This window comes from Canis lupus, chromosome 34 (assembly GCF_003254725.2).
Source record: "Canis lupus dingo isolate Sandy chromosome 34, ASM325472v2, whole genome shotgun sequence".
Lineage (NCBI taxonomy): Eukaryota > Metazoa > Chordata > Mammalia > Carnivora > Canidae > Canis > Canis lupus.
The window spans coordinates 32,285,857-32,310,398 of NC_064276.1; the positions used below are offsets into that span (position 1 = coordinate 32,285,857).

The window sequence follows — 24,542 nt, forward strand, 5'->3', positions numbered from 1 at the left end:
AAGTGAGAGCTCTAGATGGGCTTAAGACACAATCAGAGTGCTCTCAGCATTTAACAGTTCCCTAATGGATTGAATTAATACCCAAATGCAGTCTGTTTCAAGGCACTAAATAAACACAAAAATTATTATAACTCAATTCAAATTTATGTCATATAAATGATAAAATGTTACAAAATAAAGCTAGTGACCGATAAAGCACCTCCTTCAAAGACAAGTCCAAGTTGGCTCTACTCAGGGCATCTTCACTGGCTGTCACAGACACGGATTATCAATTTACAGCACCTCCTCAGTTCTAGTGAAGCTCTTATGTGGATTAGACAACTGCGGATCTGGAACTTGTTTTTTTTTTTTTTTTAGGTGTCAGTTGAGAGATAAGAACAAAGAAGGTGGGTTGGTTTGTTTCCCAAAGTTAACTGCTGGTGGTCTCAGATCCAAAATCAAGAGTCCCTAACTAGTCCATGGTCCTCCTGGCACCTGACCCTACCCCACTGCGGCTGCTCTACAGCTTGGTACTTAATTTCATAGTCTCCACCTTGATAAAGGACTCAGTTTCTGAAAACTGAAGTGTAAAATGAACTATTGTGCACTCAAGTGAAAGTCAAGTAATTCTACTGCTAAAAATTGCCCCTACTGCTCACTTTTAAATTTTCTACTGCAGCAAAATAGATCTTTAAGTAGCCTCTGCTCAAGGAATGACTTCCACTAGAACAGGAGGAGAATAAAGACAGTTCAGGTCTAGTCATCACGGATGAAAACAGAGTAGATTCTATAAAGCACCATTCTCTATGGCATAACCTCTTACCATTTTTTTTACAGTAGTAGTATAAGGAATCAAAATATGGTTAGTAGATTTGTAACATTTCAATTTTTATTATGAAATACTTTAGATGTGTAGATATGTATTACATATAACATGACTTGATCACACAATTGAGTATCAATAATTTAAAATATTTGCTTCAGGGGGCCTGGTTGAACATCTGACTCTCAGTTTTGGCTCAGGTCATGATGTCATGATGTAGCAGGATCAAGCCCTGTGTCGAGATCCATGCTCAGTGTGGACTGTGCTTCAGATTCTCTCTCTCTCTCTGCCCCTCCCCCCATATAAATAAAAATCTTTAAAAAAATATCTGCTTCAGATATCCATACCAAAAAAAAATTAGTCTTTAGAGCTAATTTTATTATTGTACTGAAGTGGACATAGTCTACTCCAATGCATATTTTGATTATTAATATATCTAAATGTGTCCATAAAAAGTTATAATTGGCTTGAATATTTCCAAAAATACTGACCTATCTCTATGTGTCCTTTTACGTTTAAATTTTCACGTCATATTTTTGAGATGTATCCATATAAGTAAAAATAGTTCTATTTCAATCATTTTAGCTGCTAGATTGCCTTCCATTATGCAAATTACAGATTACATATCCGTGAGTTCTGGCCAAATGTTTTGTATTAGGTTACAGAAGAGAATATCTCCTCCTTGGGCACAGGTCAAGCAGGTTTGCACCCAGTATAAAAGAATTGGGGCCCATATGCTCAGAATTCTCCTCCCATAATACGACACTGAATGTGTAGGTTGTCACACAGCCTTCTTCATAATGCCATATGGAAATTGGAAAATTAGAGTTCTGTTTGCAGAAATTCATTCTGTGATTGTTTTCTTCACTGAGAGGAAGAAGAGTTCATCTGCAATGAGGCTTTGTTTTTGAGATCTATTATCAGCTAAATTGTAAGAATGCCTTCTAGAAGGGATTGGATTTCTTCTGGCAGACACATTAAGGTATCAACAGATATGGATTAAAATTAATGTGAATTTGGGACACCTGAGTGGCTCATTCGGTTAAGCATCTGCCTTTGGCTCATCATGATCCCAGGGTCCCAGAATGGAGCCCCATTTCAGGAGGCTCCCTCCACAATGGGGAGCCTGCTTCTCCCTCTGCCTCTGCCTGCAGCTTCCCCTGCTTGTTCTCTCTCATTTTCTCTCTCTGTCAAATAAATGAATAAAATCTTAATACATATTTATATATATATATAAATATATATATATACATATATACATATATATATATGTATATATATATGTATATAAATTTGTTTGCTTGGAGTTTCTAGGCAAGAAACGTGTATTTAAACTATAAACCTATGTTACATGAAAGCCCAAGTTTTCCATTTTTCAGGTAATATATTTTATTGAGCTGGCCCAGATCCTCTGCAGAAACCAGTTTCTCTTTATCTTGTTGTATCTGTGAATGTGTCTCCCAGGATATTCCTTTAGTGACTGAGAAGACGTCTTAGGGAACAAGTTTCTACAAAGGTCTCAGTTCCAATTTTGCACTTCAAAAAGGAAGAAGACCCATCACAAAGTGGGCACAAATCCAGTTCCCCAAGCAGAAGTAGTAGCGGCTCAAAATCCATTCTTCTATGTTTTTGGTCCCACCTTCACCTTAGGCACCAAGGAGATTCATTTTGAATGACTTTGAAGGGCTGTTAAAATATTTGCCTTGCCTAATTTCCAAAAAATGTATTAGGTAATCATGATTACCTAAGATTTTTAATATATAGAACAGAGATTCAAATATACTTTCAAAACTTGGCATTAACGCAACAATGAGCTACTTTACTTTTTCTCTAAGATGAAATGAAAACTATACCCTATCTCTTTATTAGCCATGTTTCTGAAGGAATTGCCTTTAAAACCTTATACTTACATTAAGCCACAAAGACTGGTTCTATCTACATATCTGCACTTATTTCATTTTAACCAGTGGCTATACAGTAAAAAGCTAGAAAGGATTTATTATATTAAATTATTCATAATAATAAATTTCATTTAGAAAAGTAACAGCTCTCTTACCATGGTACATGAGGTGGGCCTTAAAGTGTTATTTGTCACAGAAAACCGTTTGTTATAATGGCATTTACCATATTAGAATTTGTCCTGTAGGTCATTAACATTCTTTCCTATATGAGTCATTCTGCTACCATCTCATGATAATATAAAGTAGCACATTTTAACTTCAATAGGTAGTAATATTTAAGAATATATTATGTCAATATAAAATTTTTCTGTGACATTTCTTATAAAAATTTTAATATAATCAACATAATGAGAGATTTACCAGTGGTGACTCTGTAGTTTTAGAATCTTCAAAGTTTGGCCTCTCATGCAGATTGCTAAATTCCAAGGAATCTTTGATGTCCTCAGATAATTGCTCCTTAATGGAAGGTTTTTCTAAATCTATACTTGGCAAAGAATCCTTGCTCTCAAGTGATACACAGGAATCATCAGACTTTTGATTGCTTTTCATATCTATCGTTTTCTCCTTGAAATTTCTTTCAAAAAAGCTGCTTTCCCCTAACTTCTCAGTGGCAGGAAAATAAACATCAGGATCCACGATGGTGTCAAATTTTGCATTTGAAGCTCCTGGTGTTGAAAACAATCATTTACAAAAGTTAAATAAAGTTGATAAAACTGTCAATAAGCCAACACTTCTGTGGTGTAAACCTTTGTCAATAAGCACTATTTTATCAACATTTCTTTACTGAGATCTCAGTGTTAAAATACTTTCACTCTGCTTATGTTTTAAATGATAATCATGATTTACTGATGTATTCAGACCTTAATGAGTTAGACTAATGGAAGGAGGTAAGATTTTATTTTGTAATGAAATCTCAAAATTGATGCACATTTTTATTTCAGCCTGTGGGTCAATTCTCACTTTCCTACATTCTCTCCTGCTCAAGTTTTACAATGGCAATTTATGAAAAATAATGCAGAGAGAACCTTATTTTCACATTTTGCCTCTTTTTCTTAGCATGCCTAGTGATGAGGTGAGGGCAAGGGGAAATCTGCAGATGAAAGAACAGTACCAGTTAGGGGCACAGAAAATGTTTAAGCTGGGACACCTGCCTCTGGAAAGCTACAAAATGAGCAAGATTATATTAGTCACCACCTCATTATGTCTGCTTTAAATAAATGAGTTGCTTTAGATCATTGGTTTTCAACCTGGGTGCACAATGGAATCATCCGAAGGTACTCTTTAAAACTGTCAGTGGATGAGCCTGACCCAAACCAATTAAATCAGATGCTGGGAATGGGTTTCAAGCACTGTTTTTTTCCACCTCCCTCCACCAAGTTCTCCAGGTGATTATAATGTGCAGCCAGATTGTGAAATATTGGTCTAAATTTTGTGAAGAATAAAAATTCTTTAACAATTTTTGCACCATATTGCAATCATTTTAAATAAACATATGTATATCATTATCCAGATTGAATATAGCTTCATCTGATTATCCCTATGCTCTTTCCAATATAAATATCTTATCTCTATAAATAGATGATATAAAATGGTAAAGGCTATGACTAAAATACTCTCCAGTGATGTAAATTCTGCGTTGCTGCCCAAAGGACTTACTCGTTGCAATCAGATGTTTGTATAGCTCGGCAATTACACATAGCATTTAGAACCTCCATTTCCAACAACTATCACCTCTTAAATCACACAAGTACTATGAGAAATATGGTAACTTGTACATCAGAGAAAACTTCATAAAAGCTGTTCAATTTAAGGAAACTTCCATTATAAGCTGTATTTTCCTCCTAAACCTTAATAGAAATTAGTTGATTTTTTTGGTGCAAAGAGATGCCATTTCCTATATATAAATGTCTACAACTAACCTCTGCAATATTTTTGGAAGTTTGCAAAATTCCACTATGAGGATCAATTGCTGCTGAAGAGGTGACAAAGCAGCCTTTTAATAATCTTTAAAATGTAATGCAGAAAGTATAGGCATGATCTAATTTAGTCTATTCAGGGGCACCTAGGTGGTTCAGTGGTTGAGTGTCTACCTTCAGCTCAGGTATGATCCCAGGGTCCTTGAATCGAGTCCTACATCAGGCTCCCCACAGGGAGACTGCTTCTCCCTCTGCCTGTGTCTCTGCCTCTCTCTGTGTGTCTCTCATGAATAGATAGATAAAATCTTTAAAAAAAATAATTTAGTCTATGAGACTTCATTGAAAGTCCCATTAAGTCATAAAAACCAGATGTCTTGGTTTAAGATTTAAAAATCAATTAATCTAATCTGTCACATCAACAGGCTAAAGAAGAAAAATCATAAGATCATATCAGTAGATGCAAACCAGAAATAAAAGGGAACTTCTTCAACTTGATAAAGACAATCTATAAAAGCCTTACAGTTAATATCATACTTAATGATGATAAACCAGATGCTTTAACCCGAAAATCAGGAAAAAGTTAAGGATGTCCCCCCTTCAACTCCTTTCCAACAACATGCTAGAAGTCCTAGCTAATGCAATAAAACAAGAAAAGGAAATAAGTATACAGATCAGGAAGGAAGAAATAAATCTAATTTTGTCCACAGATGACATAATTGTTTATGTACAAAATATGAAAGAAACAACCAAAAAACCCCTGGAATTAATAAGTTATTATAGTAAGGCTGCACAATAGGAGGTCAAGATACACAGATTAATCACTTTCTTACATGCCAACATGAATAAGTAAAACTTGAAATTAATAACACAATGCCATCATCATACAAAAAAACGAAATACATAAGAATGAACCTAGCAAAATATGTATAAGGGATATATGAGGAAAACTAGAAATCTCTGATGAAAGAAATCAAAGAACTAAATAAGAGGAGAAATAGTCCATATTCACAGATAGTTAGACTCAATATTGCCAACATGTCACTTTTTTCCAACTCGATCATAGATTCGATGCAATCTCAATTAAAATTCCAGCAAGTTATTTAGTGGATATTGATAAACTGGTTCTAAAGTTTATACAGAGAAGCAAAAGAGCCAGAAAAACTAACACAATAAGGAAGGAGAATAATGTCACTACACAACTTCAAGAATTACTATACAATTACAGCAATCAAGACAATGTGGTATTGGTAAAAGTATAGTAAAACTGATCAATGCAACAGAACAGAGAATCCATAGTTAGTCCTACATAAATATAGTCAACTGATCTTTGCCAAACAGCAAAGGCAAAATGATGGAGAAAAGATAGCTATTTCAACAAGTGGTGCTAGAACTGCAAATCCATATGCCCCCAAATTAATCTGGACACAGACCTTCCACCATTCACAAAAATTAACCCAAAAGAATGATAGATCTAAATGTAAAATGCAAAACTATAAAACTCTTAGAACATAAAAATCTAGATGATCTTGGGTATGGTGATGACTTTTTAAGACACACACCAAGGGCAGAATCCATGATAGAAATAATTGGTAAGCTGAACTTCATTAAAATTAAAAATCTGTTCTGTAAAAGAATTGCTAAAAGAATGAGAAGATAAACCATAGACTTAGGGAAAATAGTTCCAAAATGCATATCTGTTGAAGTACATTATCCAAAATATTAAAAAATCTAAAATCTCAACAGTAAGAAAATGGAAAACTCAATTAAGAAATGGGCCAATGACCTTCATATCTTCATTAAAGAAGATATGTATATGGCAATAAGCATATAAAATTATGTTCCATATCATATGCCATTAGGGAATTGCAAGTTAAAACAACAATGGAATCCACTCCACAATTTTTGGAATGACGAAAATCCAAAACACTGACAATATCATATGTTGGCAAGTATGTGGAGAACAAGAAGTCTCATGCATCGCTGGTGGGGATGCAAAATGGTACAGCCACTTTAGAAGACAGTTTGGTGATTTCCTACAAAATTAAACATATTTTTACCATGTGATCTAACAACTACAATCCTTGGTATTTACCCAAATGAGTTGAAAAGTTATGTTCAAATATATGTGGATGTTTATAGCACCTTTATTCAGAATTGCCAAAACTCAGAATCAACCAAATTGTTCTTCAATAAGTAAATGTCTAAATAAATTGTGATACGTCCAAACACTGAAATATGATTCAGTACAAAAAAGAAAAAAAAAAAAGGAGCCATCAAGCCATGAAAAGACATGGAGGCACCTTTAAGTGCACATTACTAAGTGAAAAAAAAGCCAGTATGAAAAGATTACATAGTCTATCATTCCCGCTACGTGACATTCTGGAAAAGGCTAACCTATAAAGTAAAAAGATCAGTGGTTGCCAGGAGTTAGGAGAGAGGGAGATAATTTAAAAGGCAGAGCACAGAGTATTTTTAGGGCACTATACAATTTTTTATGATTCTATAATGGTGGATACATGTCATTATAAATTTGTTCAAACCCACAGAATGTACAATACCAAGATTGAACCATAATGTGAACTATGGACCTTGGGTGATAACAGCGTGTAAGTCTGTTTGTTGATTGTAACAAATATACTACTCTGGTTTGGGATGTTGATAATGAGAGAAGCTATGAGTTTGTGAAAGCATAGTGTGTATGGGAACGATCTGTATTTCCCGCTCAGTTTTGCCGTGAACCCAAAACTGCTCTAAAAAGTAAAGTCTATTTACATAAATCAAGTATCTTTAAAGTAACACTCAATGGGTATTTATATTCAGCATGTTTCCAAAGGCAACTGGAATATCAGGCTCCAGGTAGGTAAAAAAAATATCTTTTTGGAGCTATGTAAAGTCCTAAATACCCATATGGATATAGTTCACAGTTGGTCATAATGATTTAGAGGCTTATTAAAGATGTCAAGACAGGCAGGATTACCACAAATCATGGTTCTCTGCCATCTACTACCCAATCAGAATGTAATCATCAGTTTTATAACTAGTTATTTTAAAAAAATGCTCTCAGGTTTCTCTCAATCCTTAATATAAGGTACATTTATTCATTTTTCTGAAAATCCTACATAGGTTAAAAATAATATTTGAAAGGCAGATTAAAAACAATCAAGTTCCTATGTTTTAGCTTAGGAAAATGCCATCTAAGAAAGCAAGTGACATGTTCAAGGTCACACAATGATTTAAGGCAGAAAGGGAAATGAAATTGGACTCCCAGACCAAGATAATTTATTGTGAGTGTCTTTAAATGGTGCTCTCCCCATCTGGAAATTGAAATCAGACATTTGCACACAGCATTCTAAACTATAAATTCTAAGGAATTTACTAGTAATAACAATGTAGATATACAAGCACAATGATTTGTTTTGGTTTGGTTTTATCACTTACGTGAAACTTTACATCAAATCTGAATATTTTGTGAGAAGATTTGATGCAAGGGAGGGCAATATGGTGCCAATTAGATTTTCATCATCCATGTAAGTGTTGTAAAAAGTTCACCCATGTTATCTTTTAAATGCTAGCTCGGTCCATAATAATTTTTAGAGACAACCAACAGTGGCTGCTTTCCTTCTGAATATAAACACTGTTGTCCATTGACTGAAAAGAGTATTTGCTAGAAAATTACATATTTTCAACCAAGTTTTTCTAAGTACTAAATTTTCTGGTTTTAGAATGAATGACATAGTGATAAAGCTTCTACATATTGCAATACCTCCTGGTTTTATTAACTTGCCAACATTCATTGTTAATAATATTAATCCACAAGAAAAAAATTACCTTTTGAGTTATTTTTACCATAAGAAGAGCTGTTGTTCGGATGAAGATGTAAGAGGTCTGTTTTTCCCTTGGTGAAAACATGATGTTGATAGATGTCATTTTCATACAGAAAAGTATTCTGATAATCATGAAATGTGCAACTTTCGTGTTTAGGGACAAGCAAAAGAGAAGAGTTGAAAGAAATGATATAGAAAAGAAAGTTAAAAGTCCCATTTGTTTTATTAAAACAAATAGAGCAAAACCTTGAGGGAATAGAATTATTCACATTAATTAATTTATTTTTTAACCTTATTGTGGACACATTCTAAAACCACATGTAGTAGTATTACAGCTTTTAAAGAAACAGGCAACTGGTCCAAATCTGATTCAACTGAATGATGTTAATTGATAGCTTCTTTTAAATAATATTCTGAAATGAGTTTGGTTCCTTATATTCCTTCCTCTAAAAATGGAGAGTTATCTTTCAATCTCATTGAAATCTGATGAAATCAGTGTTTTATGTATTTGATTTATTCTGTCCTATTGTAAATGGCATTATTCTTTAAATTTGATGTTATATGTGTTGCTGGCATATAGAAATAAAATTGATTTTTGTATGTTGAAAAAAAGAAATCAGTGTTTTATTACTTAAATAAACGTTTTCTTCATCAATGAACTATCAGAATAAAAAAGCCATATGTGATATTTATTTTCAATTTTAATAATGATCACTTTATACTAGCATATGTAAATTTTAAATAACATTTTCTATGAATTGAATAACATATTTAATAATTCTCAATATTTATGTAAGCTTTACATAGTACCACCAAAAAACTGGATTATGCTCCATGTCACTTATGATCCCTTCCTTTATGATTCTTCTCAGAAAAGAAGAAACACTACAGGCCCTTCCAAACTCAAGATGCAAAATCATTGCCAAACCATGATCAGTAACTCTCTCTGCCTTCTGTAACACCCTAAATGGAGGTCAAAGCAGGATTTGTGATAAGATATACAAAAGAGGGGATCCCTGGGTGGCGCAGCGGTTTAGCGCCTGCCTTTGGCCCAGGGCACGATCCTGAAGACCCAGGATCGAATCCCACGTCGGGCTCCTGGTGCATGGAGCCTGCTTCTCCCTCTGCCTGTGTCTCTGCCTCTCTCTCTCTCTCTCTCTGTGACTATCATAAATAAATAAAAATTTTTAAAAAATTAAAAAAAGATATACAAAAGAATCAAATAGAGAGCAGAGATGTCATTCATTTCCTTAGTAATATGGTAGCCCATATAAATCTCTTATCTACTGACTGAAAGATTATCTCCTACCAAAAGCACATTTTCTGCTAAATATCTGGGTCCAAACATGGGGCTTTTCAGATCTAAGTGCTTCACTTAGGCCCACTGTTCCAAAATGCTGACAAGGCCTAAGTTGATCTGAACATATAAACAAAAACTGGTGTAGGGGCTACTTAATGGGAACTTCATTCAGCTGTTTACCTAATTTAATACTCTGTAGTCAAAACACATGAAACCCTAGCCAAAGTTTCAACAGCAAAGGAGACCTGGAGTCATTTTATCATTATGAACAGATACAGCTAGATATTATTTTTCACTTGTAAATGACAAAATTCTAAAAAAAAAAAAAGTTACAAAGTGAACCATTATACTTCATTTATTTATCACATAGGAAAATCTACCTAGTAAAAATCTATAGTTTGGGAATTTTTTATGTCTAACTAACCATTAATATGTGTTTTTATTTAAGGATCATAGCAAACCGAAATAAGACAAATCCAAAGAGTATCTTTGGCGAAAAGAAGAAACCTCATATGATATTTGTCACCTTGGTAAAGTCATTTCAAATAATAATGTTAAATTCAGAAGTATCTATTAAGTAATCCAGATATTAGGTAAGAATATAAACATATCATTATAGCCACTTTTCTAATTTTTGAATGTAGCAAATATTAGCAATATTGCACACAAGTTTAAACATGACTTTAAAAAAAATAAAATAAACATGACCTTGTAAAATATATTCTAACATTGAAATCACTTATTTTTTACATCATGAATTTCTCATTTAAAGAGATAGTTGATTTGAGGGGGTAGGTTTTTTAATAAGCATCAAAAAATGAATTAGATGGGGCAACCCAGGCAGCTCAGCAGTTTAGCGCCGCCTTCAGCCCAGGGTATGATCCTGGAGACCCAGGATCAAGTCCCATGTCAGGCTCTCTGCATGGAGCCTGCTTCTCCCTCTGCCAGTGTCTCTGCCTCTCTCTCTGTCTCTCTCAGGAATAAATAAAATCTTAAAAAAAAAAAGAAAGTGAAACTTAACTTAAAAAAAATGAATTAGAAAGATCTTACCTTTTTTGACTATCTGCATCTGCTAACTCAACTTTGTAGGACACTATGTCTCCTGGTTCTTCATATTCCTCTTCATAAGTCTTATTAAATGCATATAGTATAATATTAGTATGTTCAATAAGTGGACTCTACATTAACAAGCTAACTTGTATGTAATATTTAGAGAATTTTTTTCCTATAAATAACGTCATGGGCTTTCTGACTATGTGCCATAGAACATTAATTCTAGAAGAACTAAACAAATTCAGCAACTCTTTGTTGAGGCCATTTGCTATGTCAGCCATTTTATCAGTATTATAACACACCTGGAGATAACAATAATAGCTGTTTTATTATGTAACTACTGCGTGCCAAATAGGCTAGTGACTGAAATGTTTTTAGGGACAACATGTATGGGCTTACTCTATGCATCAACAAAGTGATGACAAGCACACACACACTATGTGAGCACATGTGCTTATTTGTTCAATATCTTAAACTTATCCAGAGGGGAATTAAAATGTTGCTAGGCACACATGCAGACAGAACAGGAGCTATTAACCTTGAGAAGAAAGTAGTATTTAAAGAGGTACTTCCATTCTAGTCTTTTTCTGTGACAACCACAGGGAGAAAACTATCAAGGACAAGTAGTACATTCAGCTACTAGATGATTAGAAAGTCAGAAATGTGCTGAGTTTGTCAAAATTTAACCCTTCAGCCTAAGCTCTACCTCTGATTGGCTTGAACTTCAGTTGATTGTACTTCGTGTCTCCTAGAGGTTTTCATTCAAGTTATTATTATACTAAAACCCTTATACCTTAGTACCATTTTTCCTTTAAACAGAAAATAGGGATGCCTGGGTGGCTTAGCAGTTGACCATCTGCCTTTGGCTCAGGATGTGATCCCGGGGTCCCAGGATCGATCAAGTCCCACAACAGGCTCCCTGCATGGAGCCTGCTTCTCTCTCTGCCTCTCTCTCCTCTCTCTCTCTCTCTCTCTCTCTCTCTCTCTCTCCCTCTCTCTCTGTCTCTCATGAATAAATAAATAAAATCTTTAAAAAAACAGAAAATAATATTAGATGACATTCAAGAAACTACATGTATACAAATAAATAGATACCATAAAAAGACTAATTTTTGTTTAAAAAGACTGATAACATAAAGAACTAAATAAAATAAGCTCTAAGCTACATTTCTATAAGTTAAAAGTAGTGCATTTCTCACAATACAAGCTTCCAAAAATGCCACAATAACAGTACAGCCCCCAGACTTACTGCCTACATTGAAAATAATATTGTTTTATTCTTTCAGCATATTTAAATTCAAATTCTTGTAAATTTTCTTCCCAACAGTATTGAATTATGAAAAAAACTCTTTTTTTTTTGAAAAAAACTCTTGTTGAAAATAATATGTAGTTGTAGCTATATGTTATGAATTTCTTGTTTGTTAAGTAATAGAGTAGTCATTATGCACTTACATCATCCAGTTCGACTATTTTTAGAGATGGTTCGGGTCTCTCTACCTTTAATTCTTCTACTGGCAGAAAAAGTGCTGGGTGTTGTACTTTGGTCTCCTCAACTAGGAAATAAGATCAGGAAATAATATCATCAAGGAATATACTTCACCTGGTAATTCCCTATCTTCAAATAACATAGTCAACAATAAAGGAATAACTTTCTCTTGTGCATCCACCCATGCTAATATGTAAATGCTATCAATTTTCCCAGCTCAGGTAAAATACACATTTTCTTAACACTCAATATTTAAATAAATAAAATTATTTAATTTAAGGCAAAGTACATGTATTAAACAGGAAGAGGAGCATGCCTGATTCTGATCTAGAGACAAAAGGTGCATAGTCCAGTTGAGGCTAATATAGTAAGAAAATAAAACAAAACACAAAACCAGATGCTGACTAAAGCTTAGCATGTAAAATTTGAAATAATAAATTAGAAGATATCTAATCAAGGGTGAACTAACCACCACTGTCTTCATCACTTTCATTCTGGGAACACTTTGCCTCACTAGCAGTTTTACACTGAGGTATGAATGTATCTGGTAGCATGTTTCGAAGCTGCTCCTGTGGAGTTCTACGAAACAAGAAAGAAGTAATTAAAAGACTGAAATACATTATCTGAAATTTTTCCAGACAAGATCTTGATTTATTACACAAACATGTGAGTATACAAAATTAATGATGAAACCAAAGTTAATACTTCTAATTCACAGAAGTATGATTGTGTAACAGAACCTTAATCTACTAAAATAATTTTGTAAACCAAATTAACATCACACAAGATTTTTCAACTGCATGTCCTACTGTTTTTCATTCAGGATGAAAATCAAAGTTATGACAGAGGTCAGTGTTCTTGCAGAAGCCGCATGTAGTCCATGAAACACACTACCTGCTTTAAAAAGCTAATTTATGGGGGCACCTGGGTGGCTCAGTCAGTTAAGCACTCGACTCTTGGTTTCAGCTCATGGTATGATATCAGGGTCCTAAGACTAAGTAAGCCCTGCATCAGCCTCTGTGCTTAGGAGGGAATCTGCTTGAGGATTCTCTCTCTCCCACTCCCTTTGCCCCTACCATTGTTTATACTCTCTCTCTGAAATAAAGAAATCTCAAAAAAAAAAAAAAGCACTGATTTATGAAAGTGCGTTGTATATCACAGCCTAGGTATTATGTTGATAGGTTCTAGGGGAACCTAAAGACATTCTTCTAAACCTCCACCAAGGCAACAGGATGATAAAATCTGTTCCCATCATATGAATGTAGTGTGTTCTGATTGTTGCATTTATTAACCAATTAATGAGGTCTAATATGGCCCATCTCTTACAGACAACAACAAAACACAGGAATTCTCAGAGGTCAAGATTATATATCTGGCTCTAGAGGATATTCCCAAATTACTGGGAAGGTGACACTTTTCAATCAAGTAAGTAGCTACAGGCCTTCCAGGCCATGCCAGCTCACAGAGTCCTCAGGTAAAAGTCAGGGCCTTCTTAATGATAATAGTATATAGCACTGATACAAAGCTTAGAATGTACCAGGCCCTATTCTAAGTAATTTGAGATGTTAAATATTACTAGGTATATTAAATAGGCACCAGTATTATCTTAATTTTACAGATGAGAAAACAGAGACATAAATAGGTAACCCAATATGTTCAAAGTCATTCAGGTAGTAAATACAGAAGAGGAATTTGAACCCAAGGAGTCGACCTTCCCAGGTCAATGTTCTTAACCATTATTTACTCTATATGGCCTCTCCCAACTCACAAAGGCAATAAAAGTTGATAATCTGGCAATCTATAGCTATGTTCATTTTCTCAATATATATGATGTATATATCAGAACATTCCAAAATATTTATATATTATTCAGCTTTGTGTCTTAACAAATTTGATGAGTATGACATCTTACATCTATAATTTAATTAAGTGATGGAAAATATTAAAGAATAAAGGTCAAAACAAACTGGCACCTGGCCACCAGAAACCTCTTTCCAGTTTGACACAGATATACTATACAAAAAAAAAAAAATCAATCATAGATGCACATGAATATACTATTATCCAGAACTCCTTCTTTCTGAAGTAAAAATTGATCTAATTTTATGAGCAAAGTCCTGAACCAAAGGTTTAGAGAGTCTAGACAATAGAGTATTGGAACTATTGATTGTATATTCTTTTTTTCTAAGATTTTATTTATTTGTGCATGAGAGACATAGAGAGAGACAGAGGTGCAGAGACACAGGCAGAGGGAGAAGCAGGCTCCATGCAGGGAGCCAGACATGGGACTCGATCCCGGGTCTCCAGAATCCCACCCTGGGCCCAAGGCGGCACTAAACCACTGAGCCACCGGGGCTGCCCTTGATTGTATATTCTAAACTCCATATTTTGTAGATGAAAAAAAAATGTAGACCAACATATTTTATGGGATTTTCCCATGAACAAACAACTGATCAGTCAATGAACGAGGTCTATATTCTGGATATGGGGACCCTGGCACCAATGCTTGCTTGAAAGACCACGCCACATCAATTAAAGGTGAAATATCTTTTAGAATAAGATGACCTCACCATATTTTCCTCAAAATTTAAACAAATATTTATTGAACACTGACTAACTGACAAGTATCCACTACTGAGTTTCATATCTAAAAGACTATTATGGGCATTACACTTTACATGAGATATGGACACCCTAGATAGAGTTGCATAGGAATAAACATAAGAGTATATGAATGAACTTAAAGCCCTGCCACATAAACCACAATGGGCCAGAACTATACACCTATTAAAATAACCACCATCAAACAAACAAACAAACAAACCCTGAAAACACCAGGAACTGGCAAAGATGGAAAGGAACCAGAACTCATACGTTGTGGGAAAGGATGCAAACTGTGCATTTGCTTTGCAGAAATCGTCTGATCGTTTCTCATAAAGATAAACATTCACTTACCACACGATCTAGCCATCCCAGCCCAGGCATTTACCCAGGGAATTAAAAACTTATATTCAAAGAAAAACCTATTTGCAAATGTTTCTAACAGATTTATTCATAATTGCCACAGAAACCCAGAAATCAGCAGGAAGTTCTTCAACAGACTAATGGATAAACTGTACATGAGGATGATGAAAATCTCCTCCACAATTAAAAAAAAGGGGGATTTCAATTCACTGAAGAGCACAGATGATTCTTAAATGCATTTAGCTGAAGAAAGGACACAAAGGCTACATATCGTGTGGTCTCATTTACATGACATCCGGAAAAAGGCAAATGTGTATGGATGGAAACAGATTGATGGTTACCATGTGTTGGGGAAAAAGGATCAACTACAAAGGGGAAGCAAAAGGGAATTTGGGGGCAATAAAACCGTGCTGTTTAGTACTATGGTGAACTATGCTTGACTCCAGGCATTTGTAAAAACCCACAGAACCGTACACATATTTGTGCTATTCAAATTTTTAAAATTACTGGGGATATGGACATAATCCAGTGAATGGCAAAAATGATTCTAAAGGAGGTAGGAAAGAAATGAGGGTCATGGCCTCAGCAACTTTGGAGAAAAATATCTTCACTGGATATGGTGAGCTAAAGATAAAAAAGCACGACACACAAGCAAGGTACTGTAGTTGGTAAATTTTTTTCTCATAGTAATATTAGTTTGCAATTCTGAAACTACTATATATATATGCGCATATATATGTATACACACAAACACTCTAGAGATGATAAATGAATAAATATATCATAGATAATGAAAGTCAAGATTCTCACTGAGGGTGAAAGAAACTACAAATAAGCAAAGGGAGAACGTGATGCTGGTTTGTACTCAGAGGTAGGAGTGTACACTCACGTTTACTTAACAGATGCTCAAGTAGACAGATACAGAAATAAATTTGGTTGCATGTGTGTAGTGGGTAAGTATACATACATATATTTCCTAGATGTTCTCTGAGAAGACCTAGGCTCTGTGGTACCTGTGTAACCATGATCATACCTGTAATCCAGAGCTTTCTGAATTCCATTTTCCCAAAAAAAGGAATTAAGATTAGTTGGAAAATTATATCTGGGCTAGGGCACAGAAATGCATCTTGGGTGTCAGAAAAATGAAGAGATGTTTCAAACAAATGAACCAAGAAACAAAAAAGGAGGAGACTACATTGAAAGCAGAGTGGAGTCAACCTGAATCAGCTCTCAGTGGCCAAGCCAGGAACCATTTGAGTCATAAAATAAATAACAGTAGTATGGAATATTAATCCAAAAAATAAAATACATATCCATGAGTCCCCACAAATAAACAAATGAATAAATTAATGAAAGGGGGGAGGGATAGTCTCTCCCTGAAGGATTCTCATTAATAAGTATAGAAGAAATAAAGGAAACAGAAAATCCCAGTTTTTCTGCTGCTGACAAAATCCACTGATATAGTAAAATTAGTAGGGGAAAGTTTAAGGAAAAACAGGATTTTATATCACCTCAAGGCATCTCCCCTAAAACCTTTATTAATTACTATGATATGAATGTGCTTGCCCCCTCACAAAAGTCATATGTTGAGATCCTAACACCCAATGTGATGGTATTAAGAGATGGGGTCTTGGGGATCCCTGGGTGGCTCAGGGGTTTAACGCCTGCCTGTGGCCCAGGGCGTGATCCTGGAGTCCCTGGATCGAGTTCCACATCGGGCTCCCTGCATGGAGCCTGCTTCTCCTTCTGCCTGTGTCTCTGCCTCTCTCTCTCTCTCTCTCCCTCTCTCTCTCTCTCTCTCATGAATATTTTTTTTAAATTCTTAAAAAAAAAAGAGAGAGAGATGGGGTATTTGGGAGATGATGAAGTCATGAAGGTATAGCCCCATGTGGGACTGATGCCCTTACAGAAGAGGTCCAGAAGACCCACGTAAGGACACAGCAAAAAGATGGCCTCCTATGAACCGGAAAGCAGGCTATTGCTAGACTCTGAGTTTGCCAGTATCTTCATCTTGGCCTTCCAACCTCCAGAACTCTGAAAAATAACCGTTTGTTGTTTGCAAGTTACTCAGTTTATGTTGTTCTGTTACAACATCCCAAATGGACAAAGACAGAAATTGGTACCAGCAGTGGGGTGCTGGTAAAAATGTGGATGCAGCCTCAGAACTCACTGATGAGTACAGGTTGAAAGAGGTTTAAAGTTAGTATTAGTAAATATATATATTGCTATGAAAGAACCTTTAAAGACAATTCTGGTGAGAGGAGAACCGAGGAAAAGCCTCAGTCTTCTTACAGAACACCTAAGCAACCCTGAGCAGAGTATCCATAGAAATATGATTGGTAAACACTATTCTGCTGAAGCATCAAATGAAATAAGGAACACATTATTGGATACTGGAGGAAAAGCAATTTTCATTAACAAAGTGGCAATGAACTTGGCTGAATTGTGCCCGCGTCCTGGTGTTTTACATAAGTTAGACCTTATGAGCAATGTAAGGTAGAACTTAAGAGTGATATAAGGTAGAACTTACGAGCAATGAAATTAGTTCTGTGGCTAAGACAATTTCTAAGCAAAGTATGGAAAGAGAGGCTTGGTTTCTCTTGACTGCTCACAATAAAATGCAAGAAGGGAGAAATGACTTAAAAATAGAATTATTAATCAAAAGATAAGCAAAACCTTGTGTGAAATTCTCAGAACGTTCATATTGAAAGGAATGAGAAGGACTATTCAGGAGAGAACAGGAAGTATATGGCCAAAGGGTCATCTGATCCAGAGATTAGTCAGAGCCATCTAAATAGAAGTCATGACTTTTATCAGAGACAATGGAAAAATGACCTCCAAAGGCAGTTCCAAAGTCATCAGGGCTATCTCTCCCATCATGGGCACAGAAAGCTCCAGGCAGAGAACTGTTGGGGCAATGCCTGGTGAAACTATGAGAGCAAGGGTGCCCCTGTAACCCCAAGCTAAAATAGCCCCATAATTCCATTGACAGTGTGTGACCCCACACAGAGCTATCATAGAAATGGGACCCCCTCCAAAGCCATGGGAGCAGAGCTACCCAGAATCTTGGGGGCCCAGCCGCTGCCCAGTATAGCTGTGGGGACACTTGCCTTAGTGTGTCTGGAAGGCAGGACACCCACTCTGGTGTGTCTGGAAGGTGAGACTTCCATCTCAGTGGGCCTTGGAGTGCAGAGCATCAATGAAGAGGATAATTCTCAAGACTTTACGGTTTAGTAGAATTTGGCCCTGTTGCGTTTCAGACTTGCTTAGAACCAGCTACTCCTTTCTTCTTTCCTATTTCCCTCTTTGGAAGGGAAATATCTATCCCACGCCTGTCCCACCATTATATTTTAGAAGCACATAACATATTTAAGTCATCACAGAGAGTAATTTGCCTGAGAATGAATCACACACTAAATCTTACCCATACCTGACTTAGATGATAGTTAGATGAGACTTTGGACTTCAGCCTTGAGTTGACGTAGAACAAGTGAAACTTTTAGGGGCTATTAGGACAGAATAAACATATTTTACATGTGAGAGATTCATGAACCTTGCAGGGGCCAGGGCAGAAAGCTCTGTTTGGAATAGTTCATAATTTGCCATCCTAACCCCAAAGTGATAGTATTAGCAGGTGGGCCTTTGTGAGATAAGCTCATGAGGATAGAGCCCCCATGAATGGGATTAGTCCCTTATGAAAGGGTTGTGAGAGAGATGCTTTGCCCTTTCTGCCACGTGAGGATACAGTGAGAAGATGGCCATCTGTGAACCAAGAGGCTGGTTCTCTCCAAACACTGAATCTGCTGGCACCTTTATCGTGGACTTCCCATCCTTAGAAACTGAGAAATGAATGTCTGTGTTCATAAGCTACCTGGTCTACGGTACTCTGTGTAACAGCCCAAGACGTTATTTACAAAGGGAAAAGAGTGTACAGTGGAGAAGCTTAGCGAACACCACATTACCACCAGGTTAACATCTTGATGATAAGATACACTGACAATATGACCCTGTGAGAAGGGTATATCCTCTCTGTGTTGTCCTTCTTCAAAATGCACAACCTCAACTTAATTATGAGAAAAAACAAACAAACATCAGATCCACATTGAATATATCCTATAAAACACCTGGCAAGTACTCTTTAAAAATGTCAAGGTCTTGAAAGACAAGGAAAGACTGAGGAATTATAATGGGGAAGGAGATTTGATTTTTAAAAATAAATAAATAAATAAAAAACAATTTGGAATCCTGGATTGGATCCTGAAGTGGAATAAGGATGACAGTAGAGAAACTATGAAATCTCAATAAAAGTCTGTAGTTCAATTAATAATATTGTACCAATTTTAATCTCTTGGTTTTGATACATGCACTATGGTTATGTAAGATATTGCCATTGTGGAAAGCTGAATGAATATGTGGGAAATCTTAATATTCTTTTACACCTCCTCGGTATTCAAAATATGTATATATATTGAAATCTGCCACATGAGAAACAGTTAAAGGAGCATAGGAGTAGATAGTAACCTGTCAAACAGAAGTTTCAAGGAAGATATGAGGGCTGACTTAAAAAATCTGAAGGAATGCCACGGAGAGGAAGAATTCAATTTGCTCTGTATTGGCTTAATTGGTAAGAGTTGAGACCACGTTTAGAAACCAGTCAGAAACAAATTACAGCTCAGTAGGAGATATTACAGCAGTCAGAATGTTCCAAAGATGGAATGGGCCATCTCAGAAGATAGTTTTATACAACTGAAGGTGAAGCAAGGGCTTGCTGATCACTCCTCAGATGCATTCTAGACAGATCCTCCAACACATTGCTCCTCAAAATGCAGTTCAGAGACTAGAATTACCCACATCAATATCAGCTGGTAGCTGTTAGAAATTCAGAAATGCAGAGTGTCAGGCCCCACCCAGATCTACTGAAAAAGAATCTATATTTTGCCAGTCTGCAAGTGATTCATAGGCATAATAAAGTGCAAGCAGTAATGCTATAGGGCAAAGTGAGCCTTTAAAGGTATCTCCCAATATGGATCTTATTTAATCATAAAATTGTGAATGACTCTGACATGTACTCAGTCGTAATTCTGGTCCAATATTTAATGGTTTAACTTTTAAACAATTCATAAAATAATGCATCTAGTGAGATAGCCTTTGAATAAAATAATTGAATACTATTAATAAAACTATAATATTAAAGGTCTAATTAACTTAAGTAGATTCTGAGAAATAGAGTCTCAAAAGCTTATGCTAATGTAAAAAAATGAGATTAATACCTTTTCAAAGTAATCTTTCATTTATTGCATTATTTTTGCTATCATTCTTAAATTCTATACCATATTTGTGCCTTTTTCCTCACTACACATTTGCATTTCTCCTAGCAAACTCTAAATTAATGGTGCATCACACATATAAATAAAATTTAAATTCTTATTAGAACAGTAGAAGCTTCACAGGGATTTAATATTGCTTTAAAATTATTTATGCAAATATGAAGCACACATATAAAATTGCTACAAAAAAGCATGTCACACAAGCCAGGAACATAAATAGCTTTTATATTTCTTATTAATAATGCAAAGCTTCAGAAAATACCTTCTGTGTTTTTTAAGCCATAATTTTTCCATATAGGATAGACTGTCTTCCTTAAATTCAATATTGAGTGGTTCTCTCCAAATTTTCAGATTAGTTTGTACTTCACATTCTTCCAATGAGTCTATAAAAATAAACATCATGTGCAAAATTAATGTAAACTAATCTATAAATTACAGCTTTCAAGATACAGAACTCACCATTTTTGAAGCAAATATGCTTGATATTTATCCATGCAATCAATAGTTCTAGGCTTAATTAATGCAAAAGTGTTAAATGTTAGTGATTTATAAAGTGACTTTATAGACAGTTTTCTTCAATAACCTCTCAAAATGAAAGAATCTTATGATTCATAAGATTTTTAAAAGCAACCAATTCTTTCCAATGATAAAGATAAATACAAACAGATTCATTATATATTCTATAAATGCACATACACATAAAGGTATGTATCATAGCCACTGACAATAATATTTACACATTATGGGAAACAGAGAATAAATAACTCAGAATGACACCTGGAGGAGACAACTGTCCTCATGAATTTATATCTACAAGGCAATTTGCTTCCAGATGCTTAAGATGCTTCTGAAGCACTACTAAATTAAAACCACTATTCAGAGATATTTAAAACTGATGGAGCTTTCTGGGAAAGAAAGCAGTGTAAATCCACGATTATCAGTCTCTCCACTTTCCTGGATGCTATCCCTCTCTCCGAACTGACCACCACAGGAGTAGGAAAAGTGCTAAAGGAGAAGAAAGGAAAACACTGGAAGAGAAAGATAATTTTCGAAGCCTGAAATTAGAGAATAGTTCCAACTTCATACCACATAGCCTTTGGTGAATAGCTTCCAGAACAGTCAAATGCCAGCAACAGAAAGAAACCAAAAGAATAGATGTCATTCTACCCCTATTCTTAACAAAAAGTAGAGCCATGTTGAAGAAAGCAATGGGAGAAAGTTCTGAGAAACCACCAGAACGTACTACACTGAAAGAACAGGAGCTAAGGATAAGAGCAAAAGGAGATCCCTCCACTCTGGGTCCTTCTTTCCAGTGCAAAACAAAATATTTCTTGATAGGAAAGCTGAAACTATGAGGAATCACTTTTTTTCTGTCTAGTCCTAGAGAGAGACCACTCTGCTTGAAAGATGACCCTTAGGTTTGTCAGGTGATAAAGAGGAAGAAGGTAAAGCAGCTGGTCTGTGATATACCCTTCTCCCATCCCATTACCAATAGTACATCTCCAGGAAATAAAGAGGGCGGGTGACCTGGGTTAATTTGCTTATGTCAATAACCAGACCTTCTGGCAAATAGATTATTGGTATTTATGGAAGGAGAGTCTTACCTGATGCATGTAACAGGATAGCTCTTGCTTAGAATTGCTTATAGAAAACAAATCTAGGACACATGGATCTATGAAACATGTCTCCCTGAAAAGTGCCACTTAGAGTCCATAACTTAGGTTTTAGTTTGCTCCCTTGTTCCATGGTTCTCTGGCTACCTTTTGTGAAAATTTGTGTGAGATGCCCCATTCTTCATATTGGTAGAATGTAGGTGTTTTTATCAATAGTAAGTGCCAAAGTCTTAAGGTGAACATATGCTTTGATGTTTTTGAGGAGGTGTTGGAGGAACAGCCAGGCAGCTCATGTAGCTGCAACAGGGCAAGCCAGGAGGAAGATAACAGGGGCTGAGATTACAGAGATAACAGACGTCAGATTACATTGAACTTTCTAGGCCATCGTAGTACCTGCCTTTCACACTGAAGGATTGAGCCTTTGGAGTTCACTCAAAATGAAATCAAGTGAGAAATCAATAACAGAAGGGCACGTGCGTGGCTCAGTTGGTTAAGCATCTGCCTTCAGCTCAAGTCATAATACTGGAGTCCTGGGATGGAGCCCCTCGAGTGAGGCTCCCTGCTCAGTGCAGAGTCTGCTTCTCCCTCCCCCTGCTCATGCCCCCCCCCATTCTCTCTGTCTTTTGCTTTCTATCAAATAAAAAATAAGTAAAATCTTTAAAAAGAAAAAAATCAATAACAGAAATAACTAGAAAACTTGGAAATTCAAAGCATATTACTAGGCTAAATGGCCAAGGAGCCTATAAAAAGATAATATAATTTGTAATGAGTTACATAAAGTAAATATACCATTTCATCTCTATTGGAGCAGCAAAAATTTTAAAATCTGACAAAGTGTTGATGATAATGGGAGGCAACCAAACCTCCTATATACTGCAAGTGGGAATATAAACTGATACAAATACTTCAGTAAATAATTCAGTTTTATCTAGTATAGTCAAAGACATAGACAGCCTATGACCCAGCTTTCCACATCTAGGAAAAGACAGCTTAGAAATGTGAGCAAATGTGTACCAGGAGGCCTATACAAAGATATTCATACCAGTATTGTTTGTAATGGCAAAATAGGAATCGACCTCAAAACCCATCAACATTTAAACAGGTAAGTGGTGGTATTTTCATATAACAGAAGACTATTAAAGCAGTAAAAATGAATAAAATACAACTATGTATATCTTCATGGGTAAATCTCAGTAAATTATACTGAGTGAAATAAGTTGCAAAAGAATAGACACTAGCTTTCCACTCACATAATGTTCAAGTACATCTATATTTAACAATGTACTCTTTAGAGAGACACACATGCAGTAAACTACAAGGAATTTTTTTATGAAATGAAAAAATACAGAAATGAAAATGAAATGAAATGAAAAAATGAAATGAAAAAATACAGAATCTAAGTTAGTGACAATCTCTTAGGAGGAAAGACAGAGAACAGGTGCTTACTGCTTTGTTTTTCTCCGGAGGGGATACAAACTTAGTAAATATTCTTTTGTATCTACTTAATATGTTAGGGGAAGAAAAATATTTACAAACATATACATATGATACACACATAGTCCTATATATAATACTCTGGGGCAAAAAAAATCACATATTATATCAACAGAAGTCCTCATCTTAATGATTTCTCTTCAGCAACCACTGACACATCATTTCTACATTTAAAAATCTATTTTAAGGTAATTGTACAAGTACCAAAATAGTTAAGATGGTCATCATAACTTATTTTAACATAGGAAGGCTTAGAAGCAAAATATCCGTCAATAAAATTCTGATTAAGTAAATCATGGAATACAGCATATTATGCAACATTTAAGTAAATCATGGAATACAGCATATTATGCAACAGTTACAAATGATGATGTATAATTCTATTTATATGGAAAATTGAGCATGATAGAATCTAAGCAAAAAAGTTACAAATAGTATGTATAGTGTCACCTCATTCACCCTTGTGTTTGTGCAACTGTGTCTATTGAAAATCATGCACCAACATGTTAACATTGATTATCTCCACATGATTGAATTCAACTTGAACCTTCATTTTCTTCTTGGTTACCTTTTTGTTATAACAAAATCATGTAAAATAATCATTATATTATTCTTATAGTTATTTCCACTATGAAAATTGTTTTCTCTTCTATCTGATTTATCAAATCAGTACTTTTATTATTTTAAACACTGTATCTTTCAAAGTAGACAACCAAAAAGGTGTTTTTATAGAAGGCTTACTCCCTTTCAGGGTAGAAAAGTAAAAAAATACATTGAAATATGAAAGTTCAAATAAAAGGCA

General features: G+C 35.3%; 1 protein-coding gene across 16 annotated transcripts in view; it reads right to left on the bottom strand.

The window, feature by feature from the left end:
- Positions 1-24,542, bottom strand: part of ZBBX (zinc finger B-box domain containing) — a 112,609-nt gene that overhangs the window by 21,874 nt on the left and 66,193 nt on the right. For 15 of the 16 annotated variants that reach the window (XR_003127327.3, XR_003127326.3, XR_003127328.2 and 12 more), the window contains 6 exons: positions 20,896-21,016; positions 12,812-12,921; positions 12,309-12,409; positions 10,854-10,933; positions 8,508-8,647; positions 3,124-3,428 (listed from right to left, as the gene is read on the bottom strand). Coding sequence is in view for 9 of the 16 variants with exons in the window: in XM_049105763.1 (XP_048961720.1) it covers positions 3,124-3,428; positions 8,508-8,647; positions 10,854-10,933; positions 12,309-12,409; positions 12,812-12,921; positions 20,896-21,016 (857 nt within the window). In the remaining 7 variants the exon portion in view is untranslated. The remainder of the gene's footprint in view (positions 1-3,123; positions 3,429-8,507; positions 8,648-10,853; positions 10,934-12,308; positions 12,410-12,811; positions 12,922-20,895; positions 21,017-24,542) is intronic. The other variant, XM_025425477.2, reaches the window with a different exon arrangement.